Source organism: Acartia tonsa, chromosome 12, assembly GCF_053477335.1.
Source record: "Acartia tonsa isolate MP-2025a chromosome 12, ASM5347733v1, whole genome shotgun sequence".
Taxonomy (NCBI): domain Eukaryota; kingdom Metazoa; phylum Arthropoda; class Copepoda; order Calanoida; family Acartiidae; genus Acartia; species Acartia tonsa.
This window is the reverse complement of record NC_137271.1, coordinates 38,145,273-38,172,362: the sequence shown is the minus strand read 5'-3', so window position 1 is coordinate 38,172,362 and position 27,090 is coordinate 38,145,273. Positions and strand designations below refer to the sequence as shown.

Here is a 27,090-nt window from a genome sequence, read left to right as displayed (position 1 = left end):
TAGTTGACAAAAAAAGTTCATTTTGTCTTAACTTGCACGTGGACATTCCCTAGTTATAGAAGTAGCTGACATCTAATAAATGAATTTACTTTATCTTCTTTTATTTAAAATTAACCCCAAATTTATTATTGTCAACTTTGGAATTTTTCATTCTTGTTTCATTTATTATGCAAATTTGCATTCACACTTGTGAATACATTAAGTAGCGCAGCTACTCTATAAATAGTATATATATTATATAAATAATATATATATAACTCCGCCCATCTTTAAAAACAATTTATTTAACTTACTTGTGTTTCAACTATAATGACACGTTTTTATATTAATGCAGGGATCTTAAGGGATAAGACAATTGAATTTAAAAATTTTGGTTGAAAAGTTTTAAAAATAAAAGAACTTAAAGTTTATAAGACAACAAATAAGATAAGTTGGCTATTAAACTTTGGATAACAGTTTAATTAACAGCCCATTGTCTCCTCCCTTTCTGCATTAAACAACTAAATTTTTGATTTGTTGATGAAATATTGAGTGAATATTTTGGTATATTTCAGAAGGAATGGAAGAAAGTTTAGAGGATTTAATTTGAATGATGTCACCCTATGGCAGAGGTAAAGTTATTTCTCGTATTCATTCGAATCCGGTGGATAGGAACCGGTTCTCATCCATACGAATAAACTATGTCTAGCATCGTATTACATCCAGTTTTCTAGGAATATAAAAATGTACAATCATAAGATTAAAACCAGTTTTTTTAGCCCGTGCCTTCGGCATGTCAGGACAAAAAATTTGTTTTAATCTTATAATTGATCATTTTATATCCGCTGAAAGCTGTTTATAATACGATGCGAGAAATAACTATTATTGCATTGCTTTACAGACAGTTTTCCGTAGATAGTAAAATAAAACTATGAGATTAATTCTAGTTTTATTGTCCCCAGGGTATTAATCCTATAATTTTCATTATACCTACTATCTGCAGAAATTTTTTCGTTATACGCTGCGATGTGTGACTTCAGTATGAATGAGAACCGGTTTTAATTTAGAGCGGAAAAATCGGATTTGCATTGGAACTATACTTTAAAACATTTAACGTCTTTTCTCCTCTTTATTTAAGTTTTTTATTTTTATGTACATAGTTAATGCATATTTTTTAGTTATTAAATAAATGAATTCTTTGTTTGTGATGTGTTTTGTCAAATGCTTACTTTTAGTCGAAAATATACAACTGATTAAAAAAAACATTATTCTTTAAAGTTAAATACTTTATTTTACCTATGTTTCAACTTTCATTTCTAAGTTTAAGTGGTTGGCTGTGTTATAAACCGGTTATATTGCTGTGCTATATGTCGGTTATACAATTAGAGCAAGTCTAATAACTCTTACCTATGCTTCTTATTTAGAACTGTATCAGAAAGATGAAATCGTGGTGTCTCGAAAGCTGGGCAAACCAGGTATAACATATACATATATTCAAAATCAGCAAACAATGTCCTTGGAATTTGGTGTTGGTCCCTTAATTTTTACCTACCAATTCATATGGAATAAAAAACAGATTTTTAAGACATAATTTGTTTAAATCTTCTATACATTTTTTGTTGTACAAACTCGCTTAGCCAATGAAGAAAAGGAGATATTGCTTATTAATTTCTGTCAATGGTAATTGGGTTAAATTATGCAATACTTTTGTTCCATTTAAAAAAAACACTTTGTATTCTTGTTTTAGATTTGCATGAGTTTTTGGCCGGATATTTGGCTGGAAGTATCAACATTATTCTCACCTTCCCCATCAATAAAACTATGTTTAGGTTTGTTTTTAACAAAATACTCATAATTCTCTATTTAGAGTTGGAGGGGGGGGGGGGGGAGTTTTTACATTTTCATGTAAGCAGTGTTTCTTCATGCATATTGCCCAAATAATTGGCAAAAGCTAAAAACATTATTCTCTACTTTCCTATCAATAAAACTATATTTACGGTCATTTTTTTTTAACAAGGAACAATACATCCATAATTACGAACTAATAAGGGGGGGGGGGGGGTGTAAAGTGATTCAAACACAAACATTATCTTCTAAGCCAGTCAAATTTAGATAATCAGTTCTTTTTCAATGATTTATTAACTCTAATAATATATTTAGGCAACAGCTTCATGGAATATCAGCTTTAGAGGTATTATTTTTATTAGTAGCGAAGCTGCTTTATAGTTCTATAATTCTGATAGAATGCTTGAATTAATTTATCTTTTTTATTAACATACTAGCGGCTTCGCCCCTAGCCTCTAGGGGCTTTGCCCCAAGAGGTTTAATCAAACCAATTTTTCGTATTTTAGATTTAAAAGAAAAGATTTTGAGGGGTGGGGGTTAGTCGACCCCACTATTTTAATTTTAGATTTAAAAAGAAAAAAAAAATTTGTGGGGGGTATTTTTAATTTTTTTTTTTGGGGGGGGGGGTGGGTGGGGGTGTCCCACCCCCAAAGAAAATAGTTTTAAACCTTCCCGGGACCTATAAGAAGCTACCCTGTAAAGGAGAACCCGATCGGTTCAGCGGTTAGCGAGATCCTTCGCTACAAACAAACAAACAGACAGACAAACAAACAAACAGACGGACAGTTTTCTGCGCTCCTAGTTTTCCAATGGTGAAGGAGAGAGCAGAAAACGGAAAAATAGCTTAAAACCATCTAAAGACTTGCATTTACAAATGAAATAGTCTAAAACCATTTCGGGAGAAGCTTATCTTAAATGGAGAACTTGTTCGCTTGAGTGATCTTTATATTTAAAAATCATGCATTACTTTGTATTAAGTGATCTTTGAATCAAGGATATTTTTTTCAAAGAAACTTTTTATGCCTCCAATTAACGGCATTCTTAATCAACATCTCTTAACATACAGAAAATCAATACATTTGATGTTAATAATGATTATTTTTGTACTCAGTCAATATCCCAGTTGCGCAGAGAAGGTTTGATGGTGTTGTACCGTGGCATTTTACCACCTCTACTTCAGGAATAATATTTCACAATCTTGTTCGAGTGTAGGTCCCTGATTAGATTAAAACACTAGAGGGAGAAAGGGTTAAATAACTGTATCTCCCCATCGCAACCGCCTAATGCAACCTTTCTATTGGGTAATTGAAAATCAACCAATGGTGTCGCTTATGTTAACACAGCCAAGTAGCAGAAAATAATTTAGAAGCAGACGAAAGATGTCTTTGAAAAAGGAAGGGAGGTAGTTGAATGTATATACATCTATACTATAGATCTGTTGGTCCCTGAAAGAAAATATAAAATAATAAATAGGGTAAGGGGGGGGAGGGAAGTTTATATTCTGCATGGGATCCCCTGCTAAAGGGGGAAGGGTTGAATAAAAATATGAAGAATGGGGGAAAATAAAAAATAACAGTCCTAAAATCATTTATCCATTTTTCTCCCATCTTGAGGGGGAAAAACTAGGGGGATTGAGGGAATTAAATATTTTGCAGCAGGGAAAAAAAATAAATCTTGTGCAGAATATAAACCCCTGGAGGGGGGGGGGGGGGTGCAGAGCAATTTCGGTTATTTTTACCCCACCTCCAAAAAAATGTAATTTTTGTCCATGATCCACCCAATCAAATAACAACAAACTTGGCTTAAGCAAATTTGTTCGAGCCCTCGTAGCTGACAAAACTGGTTTTAATCTTACCTTAATTATCCGCTAAAAGCTGCCTATAATACGATGCTTTAAATAACTATTCCAGCTTTATCAAAAAAGATAAATAACTTGTATTAGAAATATTATTTTTGCCAGAAATCCTGTTCATACTCACTCATGTTTGGTTGTTATGATCAATTTAGGAAAGTTATTCAAAAAGAAATAATATACAAAAAAAATGGAGGGTTTGGAGCGGCACCTTTGTCACCAACTTGTGCCTTTTTCACTTTTAACAAGTAAAATCAATAAAAAGAACTCTTATTACGTTTAAAAAAAAGTTACCTAAAAGTTATGTTATATATAAATTTTAGTAAATTCGACTAAAAATGGTGTTTTTTTTTGTAGCCTCAAAATTTCTTTCTTTTTATATTTTAGGTTGATAACTATCATCTAAACACTTTAATGACTGCAATTTTTGTGAAAATTATCTTCCCCGCCCAAATTACCTATTTTAGATAAATATATATTATTTCTTTTTGCAATAATCTAACCCTGCAGACGAACATTCCGCGAAGGGTACAATTTTAGTCACACCTCCTCCGTTATTCTGTCCGCTCTTCTAGCTGGGTGCTCAGAGTCGGTTCTTACTCCGTTTGAAAGGGTTCAGGTGCATATTAATTTATTTTGGGGGAAAAAAGGATGTAGATTAACTGATGTATAATATATTAATATGTGGATTTTTGTTACAGAGGGAAAATTTTCGTCAATTTAGGTTGCCATTTCCCTTTTCATTTATTGGTCAGTTCGTATATCCATTAGGAGGGTAGGGGGGGGGGATAGGGGTAAAGGGGGGGATAAGGTGGATCGTTGTCTTACCCCCCTGCAAGTTTATATAGCTTTATTAGAGTACATAATAATCTGGTGAAAGTAATGATAAATCCATTGTTAGATGACATACCTTCAAACCCTTTAAATAGTTTTTTCATACACTCCTCAATCATTAGAATTGAAATTAACTTTATTTTACCTAAATGATTATTTTTTTTAGACACTGATGTTAGACCATAATTATGGAAAAAAATTTAAGAATACCCCCCACGCCTTCCAGAGTCTTAGAATACATGGGTTTAAAGAATATTATAGAGGGTGAGTAGTAGGATATATAAGTTGGAAGGAATTTTAATGTTTGGGTGAGATTTGAAATCTGCATCAAGTTTAAATAATTTTTTATAAAACTAGTTTTTTTTTATAATTCTTTATCTAAAAGCGGAAATACAATTTAAGTTAATTAATTTTTACCAATAGGATAGGTGGATTAGAAACTACCTGCGCTCTAATTGGGTGAATGATGTAAGACACTTAAGCTTCTCTAATCAGAGCGCAGATAGTTTTCAATCCACCAATCACAGGTGTCAAAATTAATTAACTGAAATTGTATTTCCGCTTTTAGATAAAGAATTACCTATACAAAAAACGAATTTTATAAAAATCCTTAAAATTTAATGCAGTTTTCAAATCTCCCCCTAACATTAAAATTCCTTCCAACTTAAAAATCCTAGTGAATAGTTATTCACAGCAAAGCTTCTCTTCATGTAGGGTCAGTCTGTCCATCCGTCTGTAACGATTAGCTCTTATAGTATGTAGGGACTTGTTAGGCTTTTCATTTCCAGGACGTCATTTTTTCCGCTTACTTTCTGGAAAGTCATATATTCTAAGACTATAAATAGACAGGTGTTATTTTAATGGGATTTGTGAAGAAACCTTTGCTCCCGCCGAATACCGTGGAAATTTTGTTATATTTTCATTTGACATCATTTACTGAATTATGATTTTCTGATGCCTTTTTTGTCTGTCAATTTGGATTTAACTTTATTTTATACTAGCGGCTATGTTTATTGTTTAGGTACTATGTTTTAACATAAAAGGACAGTTGATTCTTTTTTAAAGCGAAGCTTTTCTATAATTTGGGTCCGTCCGTCCGTAACGGATAGCTTTTTTTCGCTAATTTAGGCATGTTAGAGTTGTCCTATTGATTTCAAACTTTGCATGGTGATTTCTGTAGTAGTTAGGTACGATTTAGATAGCGTAGCAACTCTATAATCATTACCAGAATGTCCGTACGTCCATTTTAAACATGTTGATTTTTTTACTTTTTTAACAACAAATTTTTATGTGATCTAATAATCCGATTGATCTGATTTTTGGTATACTGATTCCTGGGACAACCAAGTACAATATTATTAGCGAAGCAACTCTATAATCAAGTCCTAAAAATGTAAGTATGTCCATAAACATTATTCTGTATCAAGCAATTTTTCAACAATTTTACTTACAATTTTGCTTCGACATTTATACGTTAGTATTCTGATTATTCAGTTCTGACACTATACAAGTGTTAGTGTCCGTTTGTCCTACCGTTTCAGTGCTTCGCTTTTATGGATGTTGTCATAATAGAAATAGAAGAGTAGAAGAATATTCTGAACCCTTTTTTCGTCAAATCTAAGAGAGAACATTCCTAGCAGACAAAAGTATTGTTTACTTTCGACTCAAGCTGATGTGGATTCTTAAAAAATGATAGACTCGCTATTCGATAGTGAGGCAAAATTATTTTTGTGAAAAATCATCCAAAAGCACATTAAAAATCTGCAAAAATTAAACAAAATCATATGTTAATAACCCTCTTAAGATTTTATTTCATTTTTGTAAATTTTTTTATTCGATTTTGGAGGATTTTTCACAAAAATAATTTTGCCTCACCAGCGAGTTGCCAGCCTAACTTTTTTTTAAGAATCCAACTTTGTTTCAAGCTTTCAAATTGTAAACGAAATTTTTGAGCAATTAATTCTGATTCCGCAAAGGTTTCTACTAAGAAAATATACTGTTAACAGCTGACTTTTATGTATGTATGAAATGAAAAAAAACATGCCTTCGTAGGAAAATGTGTACATAATTTCAACCAATGAGATCCAATGTAAATTCCGATGCGATTCTCCTATTGGCTCAATCAGACATTCCCTCTCTTTCTTAGTACCTTTATTGTTGTCATCCTTGTTATTTAATATGTATTTTGTTGTAGATTGTCAGCAATATTGATCCGGAATGGGCCCAGCAATGTTATTTTCTTCTCGTGTCGAGATAAACTAAGAGAACTAGTCCCAGATAACAAGAAGCTTGGATATTTGGTAAGTGCAGAGTAGCGTGGCTATTCTTTAATTTAAATATGGCCGTATGTTCTAGCAGAACATGAGTGAGGACATTACATATATATATAGTTTAAATATGGCCGTATGTTCCAGCTGAAACATGAGAACAATAAATAGATCACATTAATTTTGTAAAAGAACAAGAACAAAATTTTGAATAAATAGATTTATTTTACATGAAAAAAAGACAAGTTTTAGGATATTTATAAATACCTATACGGCTATACCTACATTGTTAAAGATTAGATGATCTATGAGAAACAAGGATGACAACATCCATAAAAGCGAAGCACTGAAACGGTAGGACAAACAAACATTAACACTTGTATACATACATGCATTAGTTGGGTTCTTGGAACCCAACTGGAACCCAACTTTTTTCCTCCTTATGAAGGGACACCCTAGTAAAAGGAGGGGCCACCCTCCTCACAAGGAGGGGCCAACCCAAAAAAGGAGGGGCCACCCCTCTAAAAAGGAGGGGCCACCCCCCTAAAATGAGGGGCCAACCTCTTAAAAAGAGAAGCAATATATTTAATTTTAGTTCTTTATTCTATGATTCTTTATAAACGATCAAAATTATGTTCTCTTTTATGGTGATACCACCCTAAACAGGATGGGCAAACCTCTTATTTTAGTTCTTTTCCTATGATTCTTTATAAGACAACAACATTATGTTCTCTTTCATTGTGTTACCTTCCTAAAAAGGAGGGGCCACACCCTAAAAGAAAGAGGTCATCACTATAAAGGAGGGGCCAACCTCTAAAAAAGAGAAGCAACCTCTTTAATTTTAGTTCTGTATACTATGAATAATTCTTTATTTACTTTTCAGTTCCTCAGTACCGTTAGGTGGCTCCTCTCCTCTTTATGGTCATATATCCTCTACCATTTAATTAATTATGTAGAGCAAAAAAATTTTGGGCGCTTCGCGCACACATCTAATACTATAAATCATTTTTGGAGCCAACAGAAATAATTTCAAATTCTATAAACTAATATTTTGCAACATTGACAAAACTAGGGTTGACAATCCGGAATCCGTCTAATTTTTGTACAATTTTTTAATCCAGAATCCAAATCCGCAATCCGTTATTTTAAAAGCGGAATGTTAATTGGGGGGAAGTTTTGACACATTTACGTAAACAGTGAGTATAGGCTTTATCTTTGGACTGAGAGGATAGGTTATTAGGGATAAAATCATTCTTATATGATAAATTTTTCCAAGTTTTAAGATTTTTTGGATAGGCCTCCAGGTTTAGGAGCTGCAGGCCTCCATTTGTTAAATAAGTTGACCTCTATCTCTTCAAAACAAAAAATATTTTTTTTACCGGTCCAGAGACTACCTGGAGGCCTGCAGCTCCTAAACCTGGAGTGGAGGCCTATCCAAAAAATCTTAAAACTTGGGAAAATTGATCATATAAGAATGATTTTTTTCTTTTAATACCTATCCTCTCAGTCCAAAGGTAAAGCCTATACTCACTGTTTACGCAAATGTGTCAAAACTTCCTCCCCTCTTGTTAAACTAAAATTAGCGTCTTGAGTTTTTTTTTGGTTCAAATATATATTTTAATTTTTAACAAAGTTAGGTTAAGTTGAGTAAGGGTTATAAAATGGCCATTGTAGGGTCTAGAAATAGGAGAAAAGCTACTGTAAAAATATGAAAAAAAAACTCAGCTTTAGAATCTTCCCAGCACCCTATAAAATTTGATCCCTTAATTTATTTTTAAAAAGGTCCTTGAAAATATTGCTATAATCCAAAATCCGGAATGGGCCCTAGACATAACATTCGAATTATTAAACTTTTTGCAATGTAATTTGATGGAAAACTATTGATAGTACTATTTTAACTAACTCCTTTGTGGAAATGAAATAAGGGCACTTCATACAAAATGTAACAAAGTCATACATTTGAATACACGAGATCTTAAGTTTCTAATCAGAATATGAGTAATTTTTTATATATCTTATGATGTCCAGCGAATCCCCCCCCCCCCCTCCCCCTACGCTGTAGGATTTGAGAGACTTAATAAATACCGTCTTTCTAGAAAGAACAGTTGTATCTACATTTGCACCTTGAGTAATATTTTTAAAATGTTTTTAAAAGCGAAGCTTTTCTATTATTATGGAAGGGTGGTCCGTAAGTAACGGTGAGCTCTTTTGGTTAATTTAAGCATGTTAAAATTTTCCTTTATATTTCAAACTTTGCATGATGATTCTTATAACAGTCAGGTACAATTTATACAGCCTAGAAATCGTTACCAGAAAGTCCATACGTCTATTTAAAATATTCAGATTTTTTACCCTTTTAAAAGCAAAGCTTTTCTATAATTAGGGTCAGTCCGTCCGTCCGTAACGGATAGCCTTTTTGTTAATTTTTACTTTTTTAACAACAAATTTGTATGTGTTCTAATCATCGGATTGATCTGATTTTTGGAATATTGATTCCTGGGACAACAAAGTATAATGTTATAAGCGTAGCAACTCTATAATCAAGTCCTAAATATTCAAGTATGTCCTTTATCCTGTATAAAGCAGTTTTTCAACAAATTTACTTACAATTTTGCTTCGACTCTTATACATTATATTTTGATTATTCAGTTCTGACACTATATAAGTGTTAATGTCCGTTTGTCCTAGCGTTTCAGTGCTTCGCTTTTATGGATGTTGTCATCCTTGTTTAACAACATTTTTTGTATAATATAATTATTCAAATAGACATGTTAGAATTTTCATATCGATTTCAAACTTTGCATGATAATTCCTATAATAGTTGGGCACAATTTTGAAAGCATAGGAACTATATTATATAATCATAATACATTTTTTGTATGATAAGATTAGGTATCCTATTCATATGATTTTTTGAACAATGATTCTTAGGACACAAGGTAAAGTAGTATAAGCCAGGCAACTCTATAATCAAATCCTATAATTACACAATTTTGCAACAAATTTATTTACAATTTCGCTTAGACTTAAACTTCCAGTTCTTTAACTTATTGTTCGTTTGTCCTTTCTTCTGATTTGAGAGCTTCGCTTTTATGGAAGTTGTCATCCTTGTTTTTATTGTGTTATTTTATTAAAAGCGAAGCTTTTCTATAATTAGGGTCGGTCCGTCCGTCCGAGATAGATAGCTTTTATGTGTTAATTTAGGCATGTTAGAATTGTCCTATCGATTTCAAACTTTGCATGATGGTTCCTGTAGTAGTTAGGTACGATTTAGAAAGCTTAGTAACTCTATAATCAAGAATGTCCGTACGTCCATTTTAAACATGTTGATTTTTCTACTTTTTTAACATCAAATTTTTATGTGATCTAATTATCCGTTTGATCTGATATTTGGTATATTGATTCCTGGGACAACAAAGAACAATATTATAAACTAAGAAACTCTATAATCAAGTCCTAAAAATGTAAGTATGTCCATAAATATTATCCTATATCAAGCAGTTTTTCAACAAATTTACTTAAAATTTTGATTTGACTCTTATACTTTTATATTCTGATTATTCAGTTCAGACACTATACAAGTGTTAATGTTCGTTTGTCCTACCGTTTAGGTGCTTCGCTTTCATGGATGTTGTCATCCTTGTTATTGTAATAACTCTCTTTGAAATAGCTATAATAGCATAAAATTTGAATCAGTGCAAATTCTTGATGACATAATAAAAAAATATGGGGGAGTTTGTACACTCATAGAAAATGAAATTCAGGCACCCCAAAAATATTTTTCATTTTACCCCCCGCCCCCCCCCCCCCCCCCATTTAAAATTTTCCCCTACCCTGAAAGTGCCGTAGGCACCCCCAACTATTTAGGAGGGGGTATTTACCCCCCAGAATAAAAAATCCCTAACAAATAAAATTTTGGCGTTCTTCTCGCACCTTCTTACTAGCGGGGCGAAGTCGGTATTTTTAGACATACATTTATTAAATGACCTTTATCTCCAATCCATGTTCTAATCAACTGACAGAAAAAAACATAAAACCAAAGTTGTTCGTTATTAAATTGCCTACAAAAAAAGTATAAAAGCATTTTTTTGTGAGAGGAATGTTTAGGGTACATATTGGGTGGGAGGTAAAAAAAATTTGGTGCGCGCCTCGCGTGCCATTTTACCCCTCCATAAAACAACTTACCCCCTTTAAAAATTCCCCCCCCCCCCAAATCAAATAGCTTGGACGCCCCTACCTGGATGGTTGGGCTTTTTTTATTGTTATCAACCTAATTATTTTTGTAAACTCTCTTATTTGATTGGATCTACCTGTTAAACTTTGAAAATTGAATTTTGGGACTTTCCTTCTAGAGGCTAGTGGGGCAAATGACCCACCAAAACACTAAAATTATAAGTTCTAAGCTTGTTTTAAGGATATCAAGCTGATTTTTTATTGAAATTTTTTTTTACACAACTGAACTAAGTAACCATTATGGTTTTCTTTTTTGGACTTCCCTTCAAGGGGCTAATGCTGCAAAAGACCCCACAAAACACTAAAAATATGAGTTCTGAGTTTTTTTTTTAAAGATATCAAAATCATTTTTTAAATGAAAACTTTTTTCACATTACTAAACAAAGTAACCATTTCATTTTGGGACTTTTCTTCTAGGGGCTAGTGAGGCAAAAGACTCCCCAAAAAAACATAAAATATGAGTTCTAAGTTTATTTTAAAATTATTAAGCTGATTTGTATAATGAAAACATGTTTCACATCAGGGAAAAGGGAATGTGATTATGACAAACAATTCTAAGTGAAAATTTATCCTTAACCACATTCCCTTTTTTATTGCCTTTTATCCACTTCCCTTTCAGGTACACCAAAAAACAAGCTTAACTCAAACTTTACTCCAACAAAATATTTAATTTTCGGCAATTTCAAATGGAATTAATTGGCTGAATAGCAGCCCCTGATTTCACCTAACTGAACTAAGTAACCATTACAGATTTCATAATGACACTTTCCTTCTAGGGGCCAGTGTGGTAAAACAATCCCCCTAAAACTAAAAATATTAGTTCTGAGCTTGATTTTAACAATATCAAGGTGTTTTTTTTAATGTAAACTATTTTACTATTGATCTAAGTAACCATTTCAGATTTTGATTTGGCACTTTCCATTTATGAGCCAGTGGGGTAACACCTCTCACCCCCCCCCCCCAAAAAAAAAATGAGTTCTGAGCTAATTTTTAAAGATATCAAGCTGATTTTTATAATGTAAACTTTTTTAAATAACTGAACAAGATAATCATTACAGATTTCATTATAGCATTTTCCATCTAAGGGCCAGTGGGGTTTAACCCCCCAAAAACTAAAAATATGAGTTCTTATAATATTTTTAAAGATATTTAAAAGATTTTTATACTGAATCTTTTTTACACAACTCAACTAAATAACTATTACAGATTTCGATTTGGCACTTTCCTTCTAGGGGCCAGTGGGGTAACTCCCCCCCCCCACCACCCCTGCAACCCCCTCCCCCTAAAAATATGAGTTCTGAGCTAACTTTTAAGGATATAACACCAGGAAAATGTTTTACCTCAGTAGTTCCTTAATATTAGGTGTCAAAATTAGTTTTCTAAGGTTTACATGTAGACTGTATCACACAAGAGATTTTACAAAGGCCCCTAGAAGGAATATGTCAAATTGAAATCTGTAATGATTACTTCGTTCAGTTTACATTACAAAAATAAGCTTGTTATCTTAAGAAAATATGCTTAGAACTCATATTTTTAGTTTTGGGGGGGAGGGTTGTTTTACCCCACTAGCCCCTAGAAGGAAAGTGCTATAAATAAATCTGTATTGGTTACTTAGTTCAGTTATGTAAAAAAGTTTTTATTAAAAAAATCAGCTTGATATCTTTGAAAATAAGATCAGAACTCATAATTTTAGTGTTTTGGCTGGTATTTTGCCCCACTAGCCCCTAGAAGGAAATTCCCAAAATACAATTTTTAAATGTAGATCTAATCATATAAGAGAGATAACAAAAAGAATTGGGTTGATACCTATAAAAACAATAAAAACAAGCCCAAAATTTCATTTCCTATAAGCGTACAAACTCCTCCCCCTCCCCCCTCCTTAACCTTAATGAAATATAAAGATTTCAATTCTTTATCGAGTATCTAAGTCCAGTTTTTCATTTGTGTCTTCGTACAAAAATCTGCCATATATCTTTAAAAGTTTAATGTTTTTACATTATTTTTCAACTTATATACAGGGTGGGGCAAATAAAACTGGACATTTTTTAAAAAAACCATAGCAGCAAAACTTCTTGACCAATCAGGACGTTTGACCCCACTATAAAAAGCTCAAGTAATGACCTTTTGCTCATAAAAATCAGGATGTTATATTATTTTGCATAATATTAGTTTACAGGCTTTGAATCTAAGTTAAATTGGCACTCAGCTGCCCCAAAAGGTTTTCTTTTGATATTATGATGTGTAAAGTACCCCAAATATTGTTGTCAGTGGTTTTATGGCATAAAGCCGCCACTAATTTTTTTAAGTCAATAATATGCGCTAAGGGGAAAGAAATTGTAAGTATTCAATTGGCGCGAAGCGCCAAAAAAATTTATTTAGTGTTATTTTGGCGCGTAGCGCCAAAATTTTTTTTGCAACACCTAAGTTCAGACCTATAAGAGGATATATGCCTATAAGGAGGAGAGGGGCCACCTAGTGGAACTGAGGAGCTAAAAAGTACTGCATGTATGCTTGTATAGTGTCAGAACTGAATAATCATAATATAAATGTATAAGAGTCAAAGCAAAATTGTAAGTAAATTTATTGAAAAACTGCTTGATTTAAGATAATGTTTATGGACATACTTACATTTTTAGGACTTGATTATAGAGTTGCTTCGCTTATTACATTATACTTTGTTGTCCCAGGACAATATACCAAAAATCAGATCAATCGGATGATTATATCACATAAAAATTTTTTGTTAAAAAAGTAAAAAAAACAACATCTTTAAAATAGACGTACGGACATTTTGCTGATGATTATAGAGTTGCTACGCTTTCTAAATCGTACCTAACTATTAAAGGAATCACCATGCAAAATTTGAAATCGATAGGGCAATTCTAACATGCCTAAATTAACGAAAAAAGCTATCCGTTACGGACGGATGGACGGACGGACCGACCCTAATTATAGAAAACCTTCGCTTTTAAAAATATGCTAAATAATCTTTTAGATGCAATGATTATAGATTATAGAAATAAAATTACTAGGTATTACTTTAAGCAGTATATCATTTTATTTTGAAGATTCAACAAAAATCAAGGATGTTTATGTCAGTTTTACTAATCCATTTCATTTTTGTTGTTGAAATCTTATATTTTTCAGGCTGATTTTGTATCAGGAGCTTGTCTAGGAGCTGTTATTAGTACACTCTCATTTCCTATCAATACAACTAAAACTCATATGCAAGTAAGTTCGACTTTTTCTTACGGAACACCTGCCATATTGGTTGATTTTATTCTGACTACAGATAACTATTATATAATGGTACACGGTCATTTCATATCAACACTAGTTAAACTTATATGAAAGTAAGTTTGTTAGCTTTTCTTTTTAAACGAAACAGCTGCAATTTTTCTTTTTGTGTGAGGGGAGGGGGTATCCTCCCTCTAAAAAAGGGGGGGGGCGAAAGTGACACTTTTTGAAACCAAAATTAAAAGTCAAAGGAACTCAACTAAAATAAGAGTTACAGGTCTGACATTTTGCATGGCAGTTGCCTTATAGGGGTACAATGGAACTGTGAAGAAACGGTGGCGCAAAAAAAAAAATTCGGCGTGAAACGGCGGTTTTCGGCGGTTGCGCCGCCGTTTCTTCACAGTTCCATATTGTACCCCTATAAAGCAACTGCCATGCAAAATCTCAGACCTGTCACTCTTTTTTTAGTTGAGTTCCTTTGTTGACTTTTAGTTTTGGTTTTAAAAAATGTCACTTTCGCCCCCCCCCCCCTCTTTATAATCCTTCTCTGGGCCTACAACAAGCTTTATTGTAAAAAAAAGAACCATATTGGTATCCTTTACTCACTACACTCAATACATGTAGACATCCTGTTACTTTTAAATAAAGATCTAAAGATATTTTGTTTTAGAAAACCTGTGGAGGGGAGTTTCAGTCATTCCTCACTGTTTTTAAGTCACTGTATAGAGAAAGAGGGCTGAGAGGAATGTTTAAAGGAGTTCATGTCAATTATACTAGGTCAGTATTTCATTTTTTATTTAAGAAATCGGGGGCTAAAAGGCTAAATTCCATTCTTACATAAGAAAGTATTTATAACTTTTAGCATATAAAATGTAATATAAGAAATAATCACGGAGTAAGCGAAAGTGGCAAAACTTACCCCTCCCCCCCCCCCCCCTTAGTTTTTCATAGTTGAGAACGATCGGTTCAGTCATTTTAAGGGATCTTGTTAAACATGCATTTTACAGACAGAGAGACATATATCCTGTTACTTAGGTATAACATAGGTTTAAAATTTAATTGTTTTTATTTTAGATCTTTCCTCTCTTGGGGCATAACTAATGTGACATACGAGTATTTGATAACCTCAATTAGATGACATCAACCAAAAGATAAATAAAAGGTAAAAAATTGGCTGCAAACGGCGATTACACTCTTAGATTAAATAGAATAGAGTAAAAAAGACTTCTAAAGCAAGTCAAATATTCTTTAGAAAATTTAAATTACCAAATGTGTAATGTGTATCTGAGAAAGTGGGTTTTAGTAGCGTGACTCAGAAAATACTAGAAAAGTGAACTTTTTTTATAACAAGTTTTGTGTGATTTTACAGTGCAGTTAAAATTTATGTCTTTATGGAAGTTATGTCTTTTTAAAAGCGAAGCTTTTCTATAATTAGGGTCGGTCCGTCCGAGATAGAGAGCTTTTATTCGTTAATTTAGGCATGTTAAAATTGTCCTATCGATTTCAAACTTTGCATGATGATTCCTGTAGTAGTTAGGTACGATTTAGAAAGCGTAGCAACTCTATAATCATTACCAGAATGTCCGTACGTCCATTTTAAACATGTTGATTTTTCTAATTTTTTTACAGCAAATTTTATGTGATCTAATTATCCGTTTGATCTGATTTTTGGTATATATTGATTTCTGGGACAACAAAGAACAATATTTTAAGCGAAGCAACTCTATAATCAAATCCTAAAAATGTAAGTATGTCATTGTCCATAAACTCAATAAACATTATCGCTTTTATGGATGTTGTCATCATTGTTAAATAGAAAAAGACATCAATAAATACATATTTTAGAATTGATAGGTAATAAATAAATAAATAGACAAATAAGATATCTATGAAAGCTTTTGTTTGCTGGTTTCAATTATTTCATTTCCGCCATGATAACTTATTGTTCTTGGTCTCTTTGAGGAAAAGCCTGGTTAGGTTATCGCTGGTTTTCTTGGTACCCGGAGGTAGGGGTTAGATGCTTTTTTGCAATAAGAATAATTCAACAATTAGATTTTAATATTTTTTTTTATATTTAGGTAGTTGAATGTTACTTAATAAAAACTGGTGTACGATATTACTTCAAGTTGTTACAGTTATGCACATCAAAATTATGGTTGGGCAGGATACTTTTTTGGCCGGATATCCGGTATCTTGATAGTTTTAATATCCGTTATCGGGCCAGATATCTGTCAAAGCTCGATATCCGGTATTAAAAATCAGCCGGTTATCCATTATCCGGATAGTTTCAATATCCGGTAACCGGCCGGATATCCGGACAAACTGGATATCCGGTCCAACCCTAATTATAATTATCGAATAAAGTTAGGTAGGTAAATATTCATTTAATTCAAATATTTATAATATTGAAAGTGTTTATTTCTGAAAATAAAAAATTATACCATAAATTTTTGCCATTAAATCTAAAAGAAAAAAAAATGAAAAAATGAAATGGCCATAGTTAAATCTATACTGATTACTGGTGTGAAAAAATTGTCAAAATAAAAAGAGTCTTAAGATTTAGAAAAACTGTATTTTCTCTATGTAAATATGATTCTGAGCTTATTCTTTATTGTTATACTTATTTTTAGTAGAGATATATATTATTTGTTTAAGATGTTTAAAGATTGTTCTGTCTATACACTGATTCTTTTCAATTCACCATTTAAAAGATACAAAAAAAGGTTTATAGCCTTCAAATTAATGTATATTCTTTAAAAATGACGTTTTTATGCTTTAGAGCTGTAAATAGCAAATTGTCAAATGCCTTCCATATGTCAATTAATACTTGAAAATAGAATTTATGGTTTAACGCCAATTTAAAAAAAAATTAAAGGGTATCTTTACTTTTTAATAAATCGGATAAATCTTAACCTTAAAAAAACGGCATAAACTGACGTCTTTTTAGATAAATTAAATGTTTTAAATATTTACAAGTGCCATGCCCTTAGTTCTAATTTAATTAAATAATTTTTTTGCTCATTGTTAGTCAATTTAAACAGGTTTGTAAGTCCAATTTAGCAATAGATACAATTGGAGGGATGTTTATTTTGATAGAGATCTTATAATCAAGTTATGAAGGACACTTCAAAATATTCTAAAAAGCTAAAAATAAGTCATACTGAAAAGAAATACTACTAAGACTATCAAAAATAAATATATTATATTCCTCATTTTTACGATTTTTGCCAATTTTGCAACTAAAATATGAAAGAATATATTAGGTAGGTATTTATTTCTCTCATAATTACTGTTTCTTGGAAGTTATTTAATATATATGCTTCTTAGTGTTTTTTATACCTTGATTTACGAGATACTTTCATAAAACACCCCTCACTTTTTTATATTTGTTACAAATATTGTAAATAAGATGAAGAATATTGCACAACTGCTTCAAATTCATTTTTTAAAAATCTTTAAATAAGTAGGTAGTTATTTATGAAAATATAATGATTTTTGTGCCAATAGTCATTTAAATATCTAGTTTTTTTTATATCTCTCGACAAAATATTATTTTTATAGCTAGTCTTATTGTAGTAAAGTTACATTATTTGTTGATTTTTTATTCTATTTAAGATTAACTCTTTTGTTCTTCTTTTAAAATTAGGTACGTGAATGGAAGAATGTGTATTGGTAGAGCAAATTCACCATTCAATTTTATTACGTCATAGTTTTGTGAAAAGAAACATTTCTTGATTATCCTATCAAATAATAAGAATCTCGCCTATTTGTGATTCTAACTCGCGGAGTTTGTAAGTAAAATTTATGGTACATTAGCTATTCTATTGCACAGTTATCCATTCACGAATCTAACTATATCATAGTATGTAGTTGGCTGTTGTAGTGTTGATATTATTGTCAATTTTATCCAAGTACAATGGGATTTCTATTCAAGATTAAAGAAATGTGAAGCATTTTTAGTAGTGATGGCAATCCGTCGAATTTTTGGGCCGGATTCGGATTCCGGATTCTTAAAGAATCCGTCAAAAAAAGTGGCGGATTCCGGATTCTTATTTTTGGCGGATTCCGGATTCTAGCAATATTTTAAAAGGATTTTTTTTTTAAATTTTAAAAATTAAGTGCTACATATGTCCTAAAAATCAATGTTCTTGGTGTTCTCTATAATACACTTCCGAGAATCGAACCAGATTTTAAAAGATATTGTATATAATGATGAAAATCTTTGCCTTCAAAGAGGAGGAGTTGAAAGAAAAAACTCAAGAAGCTAATTTTAGCCTACCAAATAAGAATTTGGAATCCGCTATTAAAAAACGGATTCCGGATTCGGATTCCAAAATTGGCCAAAAATTGGGCGGATTCCGGATCCGGATTCCGGATACGGATTGCCATCCCTAATTTTAAGAAAGCAATATTTTATGGTATAATCCCCTAAACCAACAAATAGATCACAAAACCCCACTTATTCCTTATTATGAGCATAATTTTTCTAGTTCCTATCCAGGAATTTTAAGGGATAAGACAATGGACGATAAATCATTTACATTCCCTAATGATAACAAACAAAATTACCTCTTTTGTAGATTAAGACTGTTGGTTGAAAAGTTCAATAAAAGTAACCAAAGTTTTTGATCCAACGAATGAGATAACGCGGTTTTGAAACTTTGGGTGCCAGTGAAATTTCCGTCCAATGTCCCCTCCCTCCCTGCTCCTAACCGAACCAAGCGATACCCTTTCACAGCAAACCTATTGCCCTTCCGGAGTTCCATAACCCTTCTTTGACCGTTGTTGTGGTCCATTTGCCATTTTTTTAACAAGGTGCTAAATCCCTTAATCTTAAAAATCTAATATTTTGAAATATTTTTGATCTTTATAGTTGATGATATTTTATTAAAGATTAATTCAATTCAATCTATCATTAATTTCATTTACCATTGATTTTAAGATTATTGTACATGTATAAAACCCTTAAATGGCTTGTGGCGAGTTTTGTAACCTCCTCCCCATAAAAGAATTGAATTAAGATTTCTTATTTTCTAATAATTTTCATCTAATTATCTGTAAGATAATTTAATCATGAATTTATGAAATTGTCAATGCATTATTAAATTTTAAAATCAATAAATTCATTCAGATTTAAAATCAATTCTTTTGATCAATTAAAACAAAGGCCAATTTTTAAAAAATATGATGAAAAATTATCTTTAAGGATTGGTACATGATTAAAAGACTTATTTTTTTTTGGTGTTGATAATATGTAAATATTTGTAACTTTTCATAGAATTCATTTTAGAATTATGATAATTTAGTCTTACTAATATTTCAGATGAATAATGTATAAAATGTTATAATTTTAATAAAAGTTTTATATTGATTTGTAAGAAAAGAGCTTAGAAAAATGTCAGATAATATACATATTAATATTATAGAAAGATACAGGTAACTGAATTTTGCCTTGATGAAAAACCTTTTTTTTCTATCCTTTGATATGCTAAAACTACGAATCCTCTTCAACGCTCCCCTCCATAAGCCTTCCCTCTCCCAATCTACAGATGAAGACCCCGGACACGAAAATGGACTATGAGCAGCCAATACAACAACGAATCCATAGGTTTGGCAGTCTAGTCTGTCTTAGGAGAAAATTAGTTTTAGATGCAGGGTAATGTTAGGTACTTTAAAGCAGGGTCATCTTAAGCTTTTTATTTTGTGGGTTGTAAAATAAGGGATTCAAAGGTTTGAGGGGGTAATCTATTGTATTTTTATTCATTTGAATAGAGTAAAATTAGGAGTTTCATTACTTGAGGGTAAACACTCATTGGACGGCAAATATCCGGTTATCCGGCCAAATTACCGGATATCCGGCCGGATAACCGGCCAAATTACCAGATATTAAAGTAGCAAAAAAAATTTCTTCAGAAATCTTATATAAATTTACATAAAGTTAAACTTATTCAGAAAAAAATGTTCTTCTAGCTTCAATAATAAGAAAATTATAACCATTTAAGATTTTAAAAAGCAGAGATTTTTGGTGTAAAGTATAAAAATTATAGAGCCGGATATCCGGCCGGATAGTTTCAATATCCGGTATCCGGCCGGATATTGAAAATGGCCGGATATCCGGCCACACCGGATATCCGGCCCAACCCTAGTCTGAATATCTAGGCCAAAGTCTGAATATGACTGTCAAGTCTTTTCTTGAATGTGGATAAAGACACTGCCCTTTTCACATGAATAGGAAGATCATTCCAGAATTTAGCTGCTCTAACACTGAATACATTTCTAGATATTATTATTCTTTTCACTGGAATTTGAAAGTTTATCACTCAATTGTCAGAATTTATGGCTCTTGTGTTTGGCTTATTTTTGTTCACTACTTGTTTCATCAGATTTTACATTATTTGGGCCTTGGAGTTCTATAGATTAGAGCCTCATTGACATGTTTTAAAACCGGTAATTGAGGATTTTCCTTAAGGTGGGTAGCGAATACTGAACCTTTCACCTTATTTTGTAAATATAGGGATGGGGGGGGGGGGGTGAAGGTATTATTCCCTATGTCTATCCCTGTGGGGCTGCAACCAGTCATAAATCACATACGAAAAAAGCAAGTCAAAAATAAATTGGGAAGGCACAAAGCACTTCTAAGTGAAATTGCCAAATGATATCATCTTGATTTTTTTATTTTAGGTTGTGGGCAGCGAATAATCCAAGCATCATTCAAGATGTCGAGGCATTTATTTACATTTTAACCTGAAATATTTATGTACATCTAATTTTCAATTAGTCTCTGTTCTTGCATTTGTCCGTCTGTCAGTCAGCCACTTGACCTCATAAAATTTATGCTTAACAAAAATTTTGTACAAAGAACATCGCATAGACCAATAAAAATGAGGACAAAAGCGTTTAATTTTGTTTTTCATCATCAAGTTAACGTCAATTGTCTTATCCCGGAACAACTGTTTTTTTAACAGCTACCTTTAATTTTAAAGTAAAATAAATGTAATGTAACATGTCAGATCTTCTTGCGAGGCTTCAGCTACTTTCTTACTGGATACATTAAGGTAAGTCAAGTAAAAATGTATTTATGCCTTCATTTAGGTCAGATTGGGTAAGTTTTGAGAGATCCCCGTTGGGTTGTAAGTCTCTGCTGGTTTTGCAAATATGTAGTAGTATTATATAGCATAGTGACAATGAATTTGGTGTTTTTGGATAAATTAACTACCAGTCTTTAAAAATATTTGTTTTTTTGGTAAAAGATTGTTTTTAACGTTCATTACTAAAAAATTAATGTAAAATGACTTTATATATTTTAAATGAATCTGGTTGTAAAAAAAAGATCAGGATCATAACCTATAAACCTTAATCCTTTCAGGAAAGTGTTGTGTTATCAGAGTTTGTGTACTCCCTGGCCCAGCTGATTTCTGTACTACACACGAGGTACGAATTTTACATGTAGGGAGGGGTCATTGGACTCAAAATTATCCTGGTACCCAGAGTTTTAAAAATAGATTCTCTCTTTTTTTTTGCTTGAAATCTTTTACTACTTTTAAAACTAGCAAAGAACTTTTCAACCATTAATTTTAATCTACAAAAGGAGTTAGTTTCTTTATAAATAATTAGGCTACCTACTTAAGATTAAGTTTTTTTTTCTTTTATTGTATTTTAATCTAACTTTTTTTAGAGTTGTTATGAGAAATTCTTCAATCAGCTCCTCACTTGTAAGGTAAAAAATAATTTGGGCAATCTAAAACACCCCCCTCCTCAGTCCTCTCACCTAACAAACCGGGGTTGTTTGTCTTACCTTTCACTGAAATAACTATAAGTCAGCAATATTTGAGAAAAGACAAAACAACTCCAACACTTAGCATCTGCTCTCCAAGCATCTAGGAAAGGACATATTAGCCTAGAACCATCCCATAACTTAAATATTGAAATATAATAGCCTAAAACCAAGCTTCCCCTAGAATTAAGAACTCAATCTGTTCAATGCTTATCAAAATCTTAAGCTACAGACAAATAATCCTTACTACTTTATATAATACTTTTTTATTTATTTTTGTGATTATACTTACCTACAGCTATAAAATTATTTTTTAGTGTTTTGGAAGATTTTCTGCGCGTGGTAAAGTGTGTTGAAGTCTTTCTTGAGATTGCGGCATTACGCTTAGGTAAAAAAAAACAATTTAGTAGCGCAGCAACTTTACAAGTAAGGAATGTAAGTATTTATGTCTGTTAAGTTATGACAATGACTATGTTATTATTTCTGTTTACATATCTCTGCGGAATAACAAGCAATTTGCCTAATATTCTTCTAATAGGGTATCTTAACCTCCCAAAGGAAATTGCCTGCAGAAAAAAACTTCCCCACTCCTCTCTCCCCCAACAACAAAAAGAAAACGTTTTCTTTTTTACAATTTAAATTGAAGGGTCGACTTAACCCCTCTCTTTTCCTCAAGTGCCGCTAATATTATACAACTTTATTAGGTGGACCAGCCGCCAGATGGATGCTTCTTATTTCATTGCAGGTACAAGCCCTTAAAATAATTCCACTATTTTTTGAGCATTTTTCCTCAACACATTAGTCCATTTTGTTTATGTAGACTATTATAGTGGTTATTATTGACATATTTCTGACATTTTAGGTATTAGACATTTTTCAAGTTTAATATGACTATTAGCATTGAGATAATGTTTAAGTTTAGATGTTTGTATAATATTCCAGACAACAACCTCCCACAAACAGCAAAGACCCTCTAGGTAGCAGACAAGAATAAATTGTATTCAACTTTTCTTTCTCAATTAATATGTTAAAGCTTTTTATGTAATTTTTTTGTTTTGGTTAGTTTTTCTTTGAGGGTCTAAAGTGGCGAAAAATGTCCTATTAGGCTATTGTCAGTCTCATAGGATGAATAGGTAATTTCAAAACATTTTAGCTCACAGTTTGCTTGTTGTACTGACACTATTATGCTTCCAGAAATGTGAAATTTAACTTTACCTCCTATCAGCTGATTTTAAATAGAAAATCGGGACAGGGTCTTTGCCTTGTAGGGAAAGTTACAAATAGCTCTTGCCCTCTATATTCTCTTTCTTTAATACTCAGATTAATTATGTTTTAGATATTCAAAGCCATCATAAAATTGATAATATTGAAAAAATCTGGGAAGATTCTGCTGCCTCTGGATCAAGAAAGACGACAATCAGTTACTCAGGTATTTATCAGCTTATACCAACAACGAAATTAATTCGTAAAAAAAAACGAAACCAAATATTACTTTATATTTATTTCGCTGTTGTTTACACCTTATTCCTGGGTATATTTGCATATTTCCGTACAGAATAGTTGTTTTGGTTCTTATATACAGTGAAGCTACAGTTTGGTTCCGGGAAGTTTTTTTTTAACTATTTATGGGAGGTACTTCATCCCCCTCATTGAAATTGTTACTATAAGAAATCCGTAACCCTTTCATTATTTTTCTCTTTTAGTGCCCCTAATGGCATAAAGCTATATGCTTTTCCTTTCTGAATTAAAGAGTAATTTGATTATATGTGTAAATGTCCCTCTTTAAAATGTTCAAATTACATACTTAATCTTTATACAGACGTCAGAGGTTGTCTGTCCGTACAAAAGAATATTGCTAACTGGTGAACCTATATAGTTCTCCTTTACAATGTAACTTCTCATACACAGAGGCAGCCTCTAAACCCACCTCAAGTGCTCCTAGTGGCCTCTAGTGGCATATCCGCTATTCAAAATGTTTTTTAGACATACAAGAACCAATATTATACATTGCCTTGCTCTGGGAGGAGAATAAGAACAATTCAAGCAGGTTTTTTATTATATTTTACAATATGGCTTCCAAACCGATTAATATCCGCTGGATTTAAATCGGTTCTCTTAAATATCATGGTATTACAGACAGTTTTCCATGTATATTAAAATAATAATCCTAAAATAAGTACCAGTTTTGTTAGCTCTTAGAATTTTTCATTTTGATATCCGCGGAAAGCTGTCTATAATACGATACGATAAATAACTATTCTTTTAAAATAGTTTGTAACAATTTTCTTTTTTAACAACCAGCTGTTAAAAAAATTCTTATTTAAAATCATTTGTGTATCTTTAGTAACTTTTAAAAAGCTTTACTATTGTGATTGTAGCACCAGCAGTATATGCTCGAACCTGGGAGCCTCCAGAAACTGGGAAGGACCACCGGGCTGGATTTCTGGAGCCTCTACAATACCTGGGAGAAACTTTGTACCTTGTCAAGCCTGTTCTTCATCTAGCTGTAAGTATTAACCAGAGATCTTAAGAAAATAACACAATGTATGTTCGATAAATTGATATACATCCCCAATTATGATAAGCCAAATTAACCATTAAGATTATGTTTGAAATATTTAACACTTCTAGTTTGAACAAACCCATCAAAATTTTAAAAAAAAGTACCCAAAGTTTTTGAGCCAACAAATAAGATTTAGTGGTTATAAAACTTTGGATATCGGCGGTATTTACATTTTACAGCCCAATGTCCCCTCCCTCTTACCATTTCACCAAAATTTTAATTTTTTAGGCTGTTGGTAGATATGGTGAACAAGCCTGGACACCTTTCATTCTGGCCATCACTTTGGATTTTACCAGTCAAGGACTTCTAGGTAGGTTTTTTTTTAGTATCAAAGTTGCTCTAAAATTAACATTGTCTGCCAGTCTGTAACGCTATTGAGGAAATGTGGAAAGAGGAGGTTCTTCGAAGATGGTTTGCCATGGCCAACTATAATAATATACATACAATTATTAAGGTTCTAAGGTAGAGAGTAGAGAGCATAATAAGGAGGTTCTACAAAGATGGTGTATAGGCTTTATCTTTGGACTGAGAGGATAGGTTATTAGGGATAAAATCATTCTTATATGATGAATTTCCCCCAGATTTAAGATTTTTTGGATAGGCCTCCAGGTTTCGGAGCTCCAGGCCTCCAGGTGGTCTCTCTACAGGTAAAAATGAAAATAATTTTTTTTTTTAAGAGTTAGATGTCAGCTTAGGAGACAAAATATGTATGTTTTTTCTTCACATATGTGAATAACAATCAAAAAGAAGCATATTTTGTTTTATAAGTTAACCTCTAACTCTTCAAAAAAAAATCTTATTTTTCATTTTTACCTGTACGGAGACCACCTGGAGGCCTGGAGCTCCGGAACCTGGAGGCCTATCCAAAAAATCTTAAATCTGGGGGAAATTCATCATATAAGAATGATTTTATCCCTATCGAAGATGGTTTGCTATGGCGAACTCTAATAATATACAAATATTAAGGTTCTAAGGTAGAGAGTAGAGAGCATAAGGAGGAGGTTCTTCGAAGATGGTTTGCTATGGCCAACTATTTTATTATACAAATATTAAGGTTCTAAGGTAGAGAGTAGAGAGCATAAAGAGGAGGTTCTACGAAGATGGTTTGCCATGGCCAACTATTGCCTAAGATCACCCTTCTATGACAAGAAATCTAAGGTAGCTATGCACAAAAATAAAATAAAAAACACCATAATAGATATTTTTCAATGTTCATCCTATTTATAAAAAAAATCTATATATACATTAGACAGTTAGATTTTTAAAACATCGTAAAAATTGAAATATACAACAAAGCAATTTGAAATATAAAATTTTTTTCTTCAGTTTGTTATTCTTGGGGTTTTGAGATGTATTGAAAGATGTCTGCCAATTGGTAAGCTATTCAGTTTTAAGGGACAGGGATTCTGACAAATAATTCTAAGTGAAATTTCCCCACTATTCCCTTCCTCATTTTTACTCCCCTTTTAACCACCTCCCTTTAGTTACAAAAAAAAACACAAATATCCAAATTTTCATTAAGTTAAAATGGAATTAATTTGCAGAATCACGGCCTCTAATATTATTGAACAAGAACAATCATATTTATATACTCTATACCTACTACTAGTCAAGATTAAATTTTTCGCTCGTTTTATATGTTTTTTACCTCTTATACCTAAACAAAGAAACCGTTCGCTTTTTTAAGATAAAAAAGTAATAATAATATTTATATTTTAGGCGGCAGCGTTGTTGCAAGTTTTAGAGAATATTTACCAGAATATCAGAAAATATATCATTATATCTGGGTTCAAGATTAGAAAATATAAATGTTAGTCGGAAAATTGAAGTTTTATTAATCCTCAAAATTAGAATAAAAACGAGTTTTGTTTTAAAATAATTAAATGCTTTGTTAACTTCAAGGTGTCAAAAATTCGAAGCGCACATTTATTATTATCAAATGCTTTGATAGTTTAATATTCGTGGAAAAATGTCTATAATACGATGCTATAGATGATTTTTCAGTATATTCTCACCTAAGACTTATTTTAAGTATATTATAGGAGTATTATTTTTTATCAATGTATTCGATGATTTTTAGACAAAAACTCGTTTAAAATTTATAAAATTTTCTTTTAAAAAATGTCATAAAATTTTTTTAAAAATTATATCCTATATCACTTAGGTCCTTAAGTTCTTTTTAGTCAATTAATTTGAAAATTTTATTTAGCTAAAATTGCATTTATTTAAGAATTATCATATAAAGTAAGTTCGATACCTAGCATTTAAATGTATAATAACTTAAATGTGATTCAATTATGATTTGAATATGACTATGGTGCTATAAATTTTTTTTGACCATATTTGAACTGTTATTTTTGTATTTTTTTATACAGCTAAATTTTTTATATACTTTGTTATTGTTATGTATTGTATATTATAGTATGCCTCCTCTAATGTATAAAGCTTTGAATATATATTTTGATATGAATTATTATTAAAAAAATAAAGCTGCTCTATAAGTCAA

The 27,090-nt window shown here is 31.9% G+C and overlaps 2 protein-coding genes across 6 annotated transcripts; both read left to right on the top strand.

Moving 5' to 3' along the window:
- Positions 1–490: 490 nt before the first annotated feature.
- LOC145334069 (mitochondrial nicotinamide adenine dinucleotide transporter SLC25A51) lies at positions 491–19,572 on the top strand. 4 transcript variants are annotated; one of them, XR_013884702.1, is made up of 15 exons: positions 491–611; positions 1,404–1,454; positions 1,727–1,808; positions 2,140–2,170; positions 2,936–3,004; positions 3,785–3,831; positions 4,187–4,295; positions 4,677–4,774; positions 6,705–6,810; positions 14,158–14,241; positions 14,918–15,024; positions 15,322–15,409; positions 16,326–16,402; positions 16,533–18,206; positions 18,650–19,572. XR_013884702.1 is itself a non-coding variant. In XM_080179354.1 (13 exons), exons 1-12 carry the CDS (start codon positions 590–592, stop codon positions 15,383–15,385), a joined length of 870 nt encoding a protein of 289 aa, XP_080035480.1. In that variant the 5' UTR covers positions 491–589; the 3' UTR covers positions 15,386–15,409; positions 16,326–16,479. The 4 variants fall into 4 exon arrangements, 2 of the variants coding, with proteins under 2 accessions (XP_080035480.1, XP_080035478.1); XR_013884701.1 differs by having other exon boundaries at positions 16,533–19,572; XM_080179354.1 differs by lacking the exons at positions 16,533–18,206; positions 18,650–19,572 and having other exon boundaries at positions 2,936–3,000; positions 3,781–3,831; positions 16,326–16,479.
- On the top strand, positions 19,569–27,090 carry Pex16 (peroxisomal biogenesis factor 16). Of its 2 annotated transcripts, XR_013884700.1 has the most exons (15): positions 19,569–19,683; positions 20,929–20,971; positions 21,258–21,302; positions 21,614–21,678; positions 21,923–21,964; positions 22,339–22,409; positions 22,726–22,766; positions 23,358–23,450; positions 24,005–24,068; positions 24,400–24,527; positions 24,813–24,894; positions 25,639–25,742; positions 25,911–25,959; positions 26,304–26,486; positions 26,834–27,090. XR_013884700.1 is itself a non-coding variant. In XM_080179351.1 (14 exons), the coding sequence occupies exons 1-14, from the start codon at positions 19,643–19,645 to the stop codon at positions 26,381–26,383; spliced, it is 948 nt and encodes a 315-aa protein (XP_080035477.1). In that variant the 5' UTR covers positions 19,569–19,642; the 3' UTR covers positions 26,384–26,693. The 2 variants fall into 2 exon arrangements, 1 of the variants encoding a protein (XP_080035477.1); XM_080179351.1 differs by lacking the exon at positions 26,834–27,090 and having other exon boundaries at positions 26,304–26,693.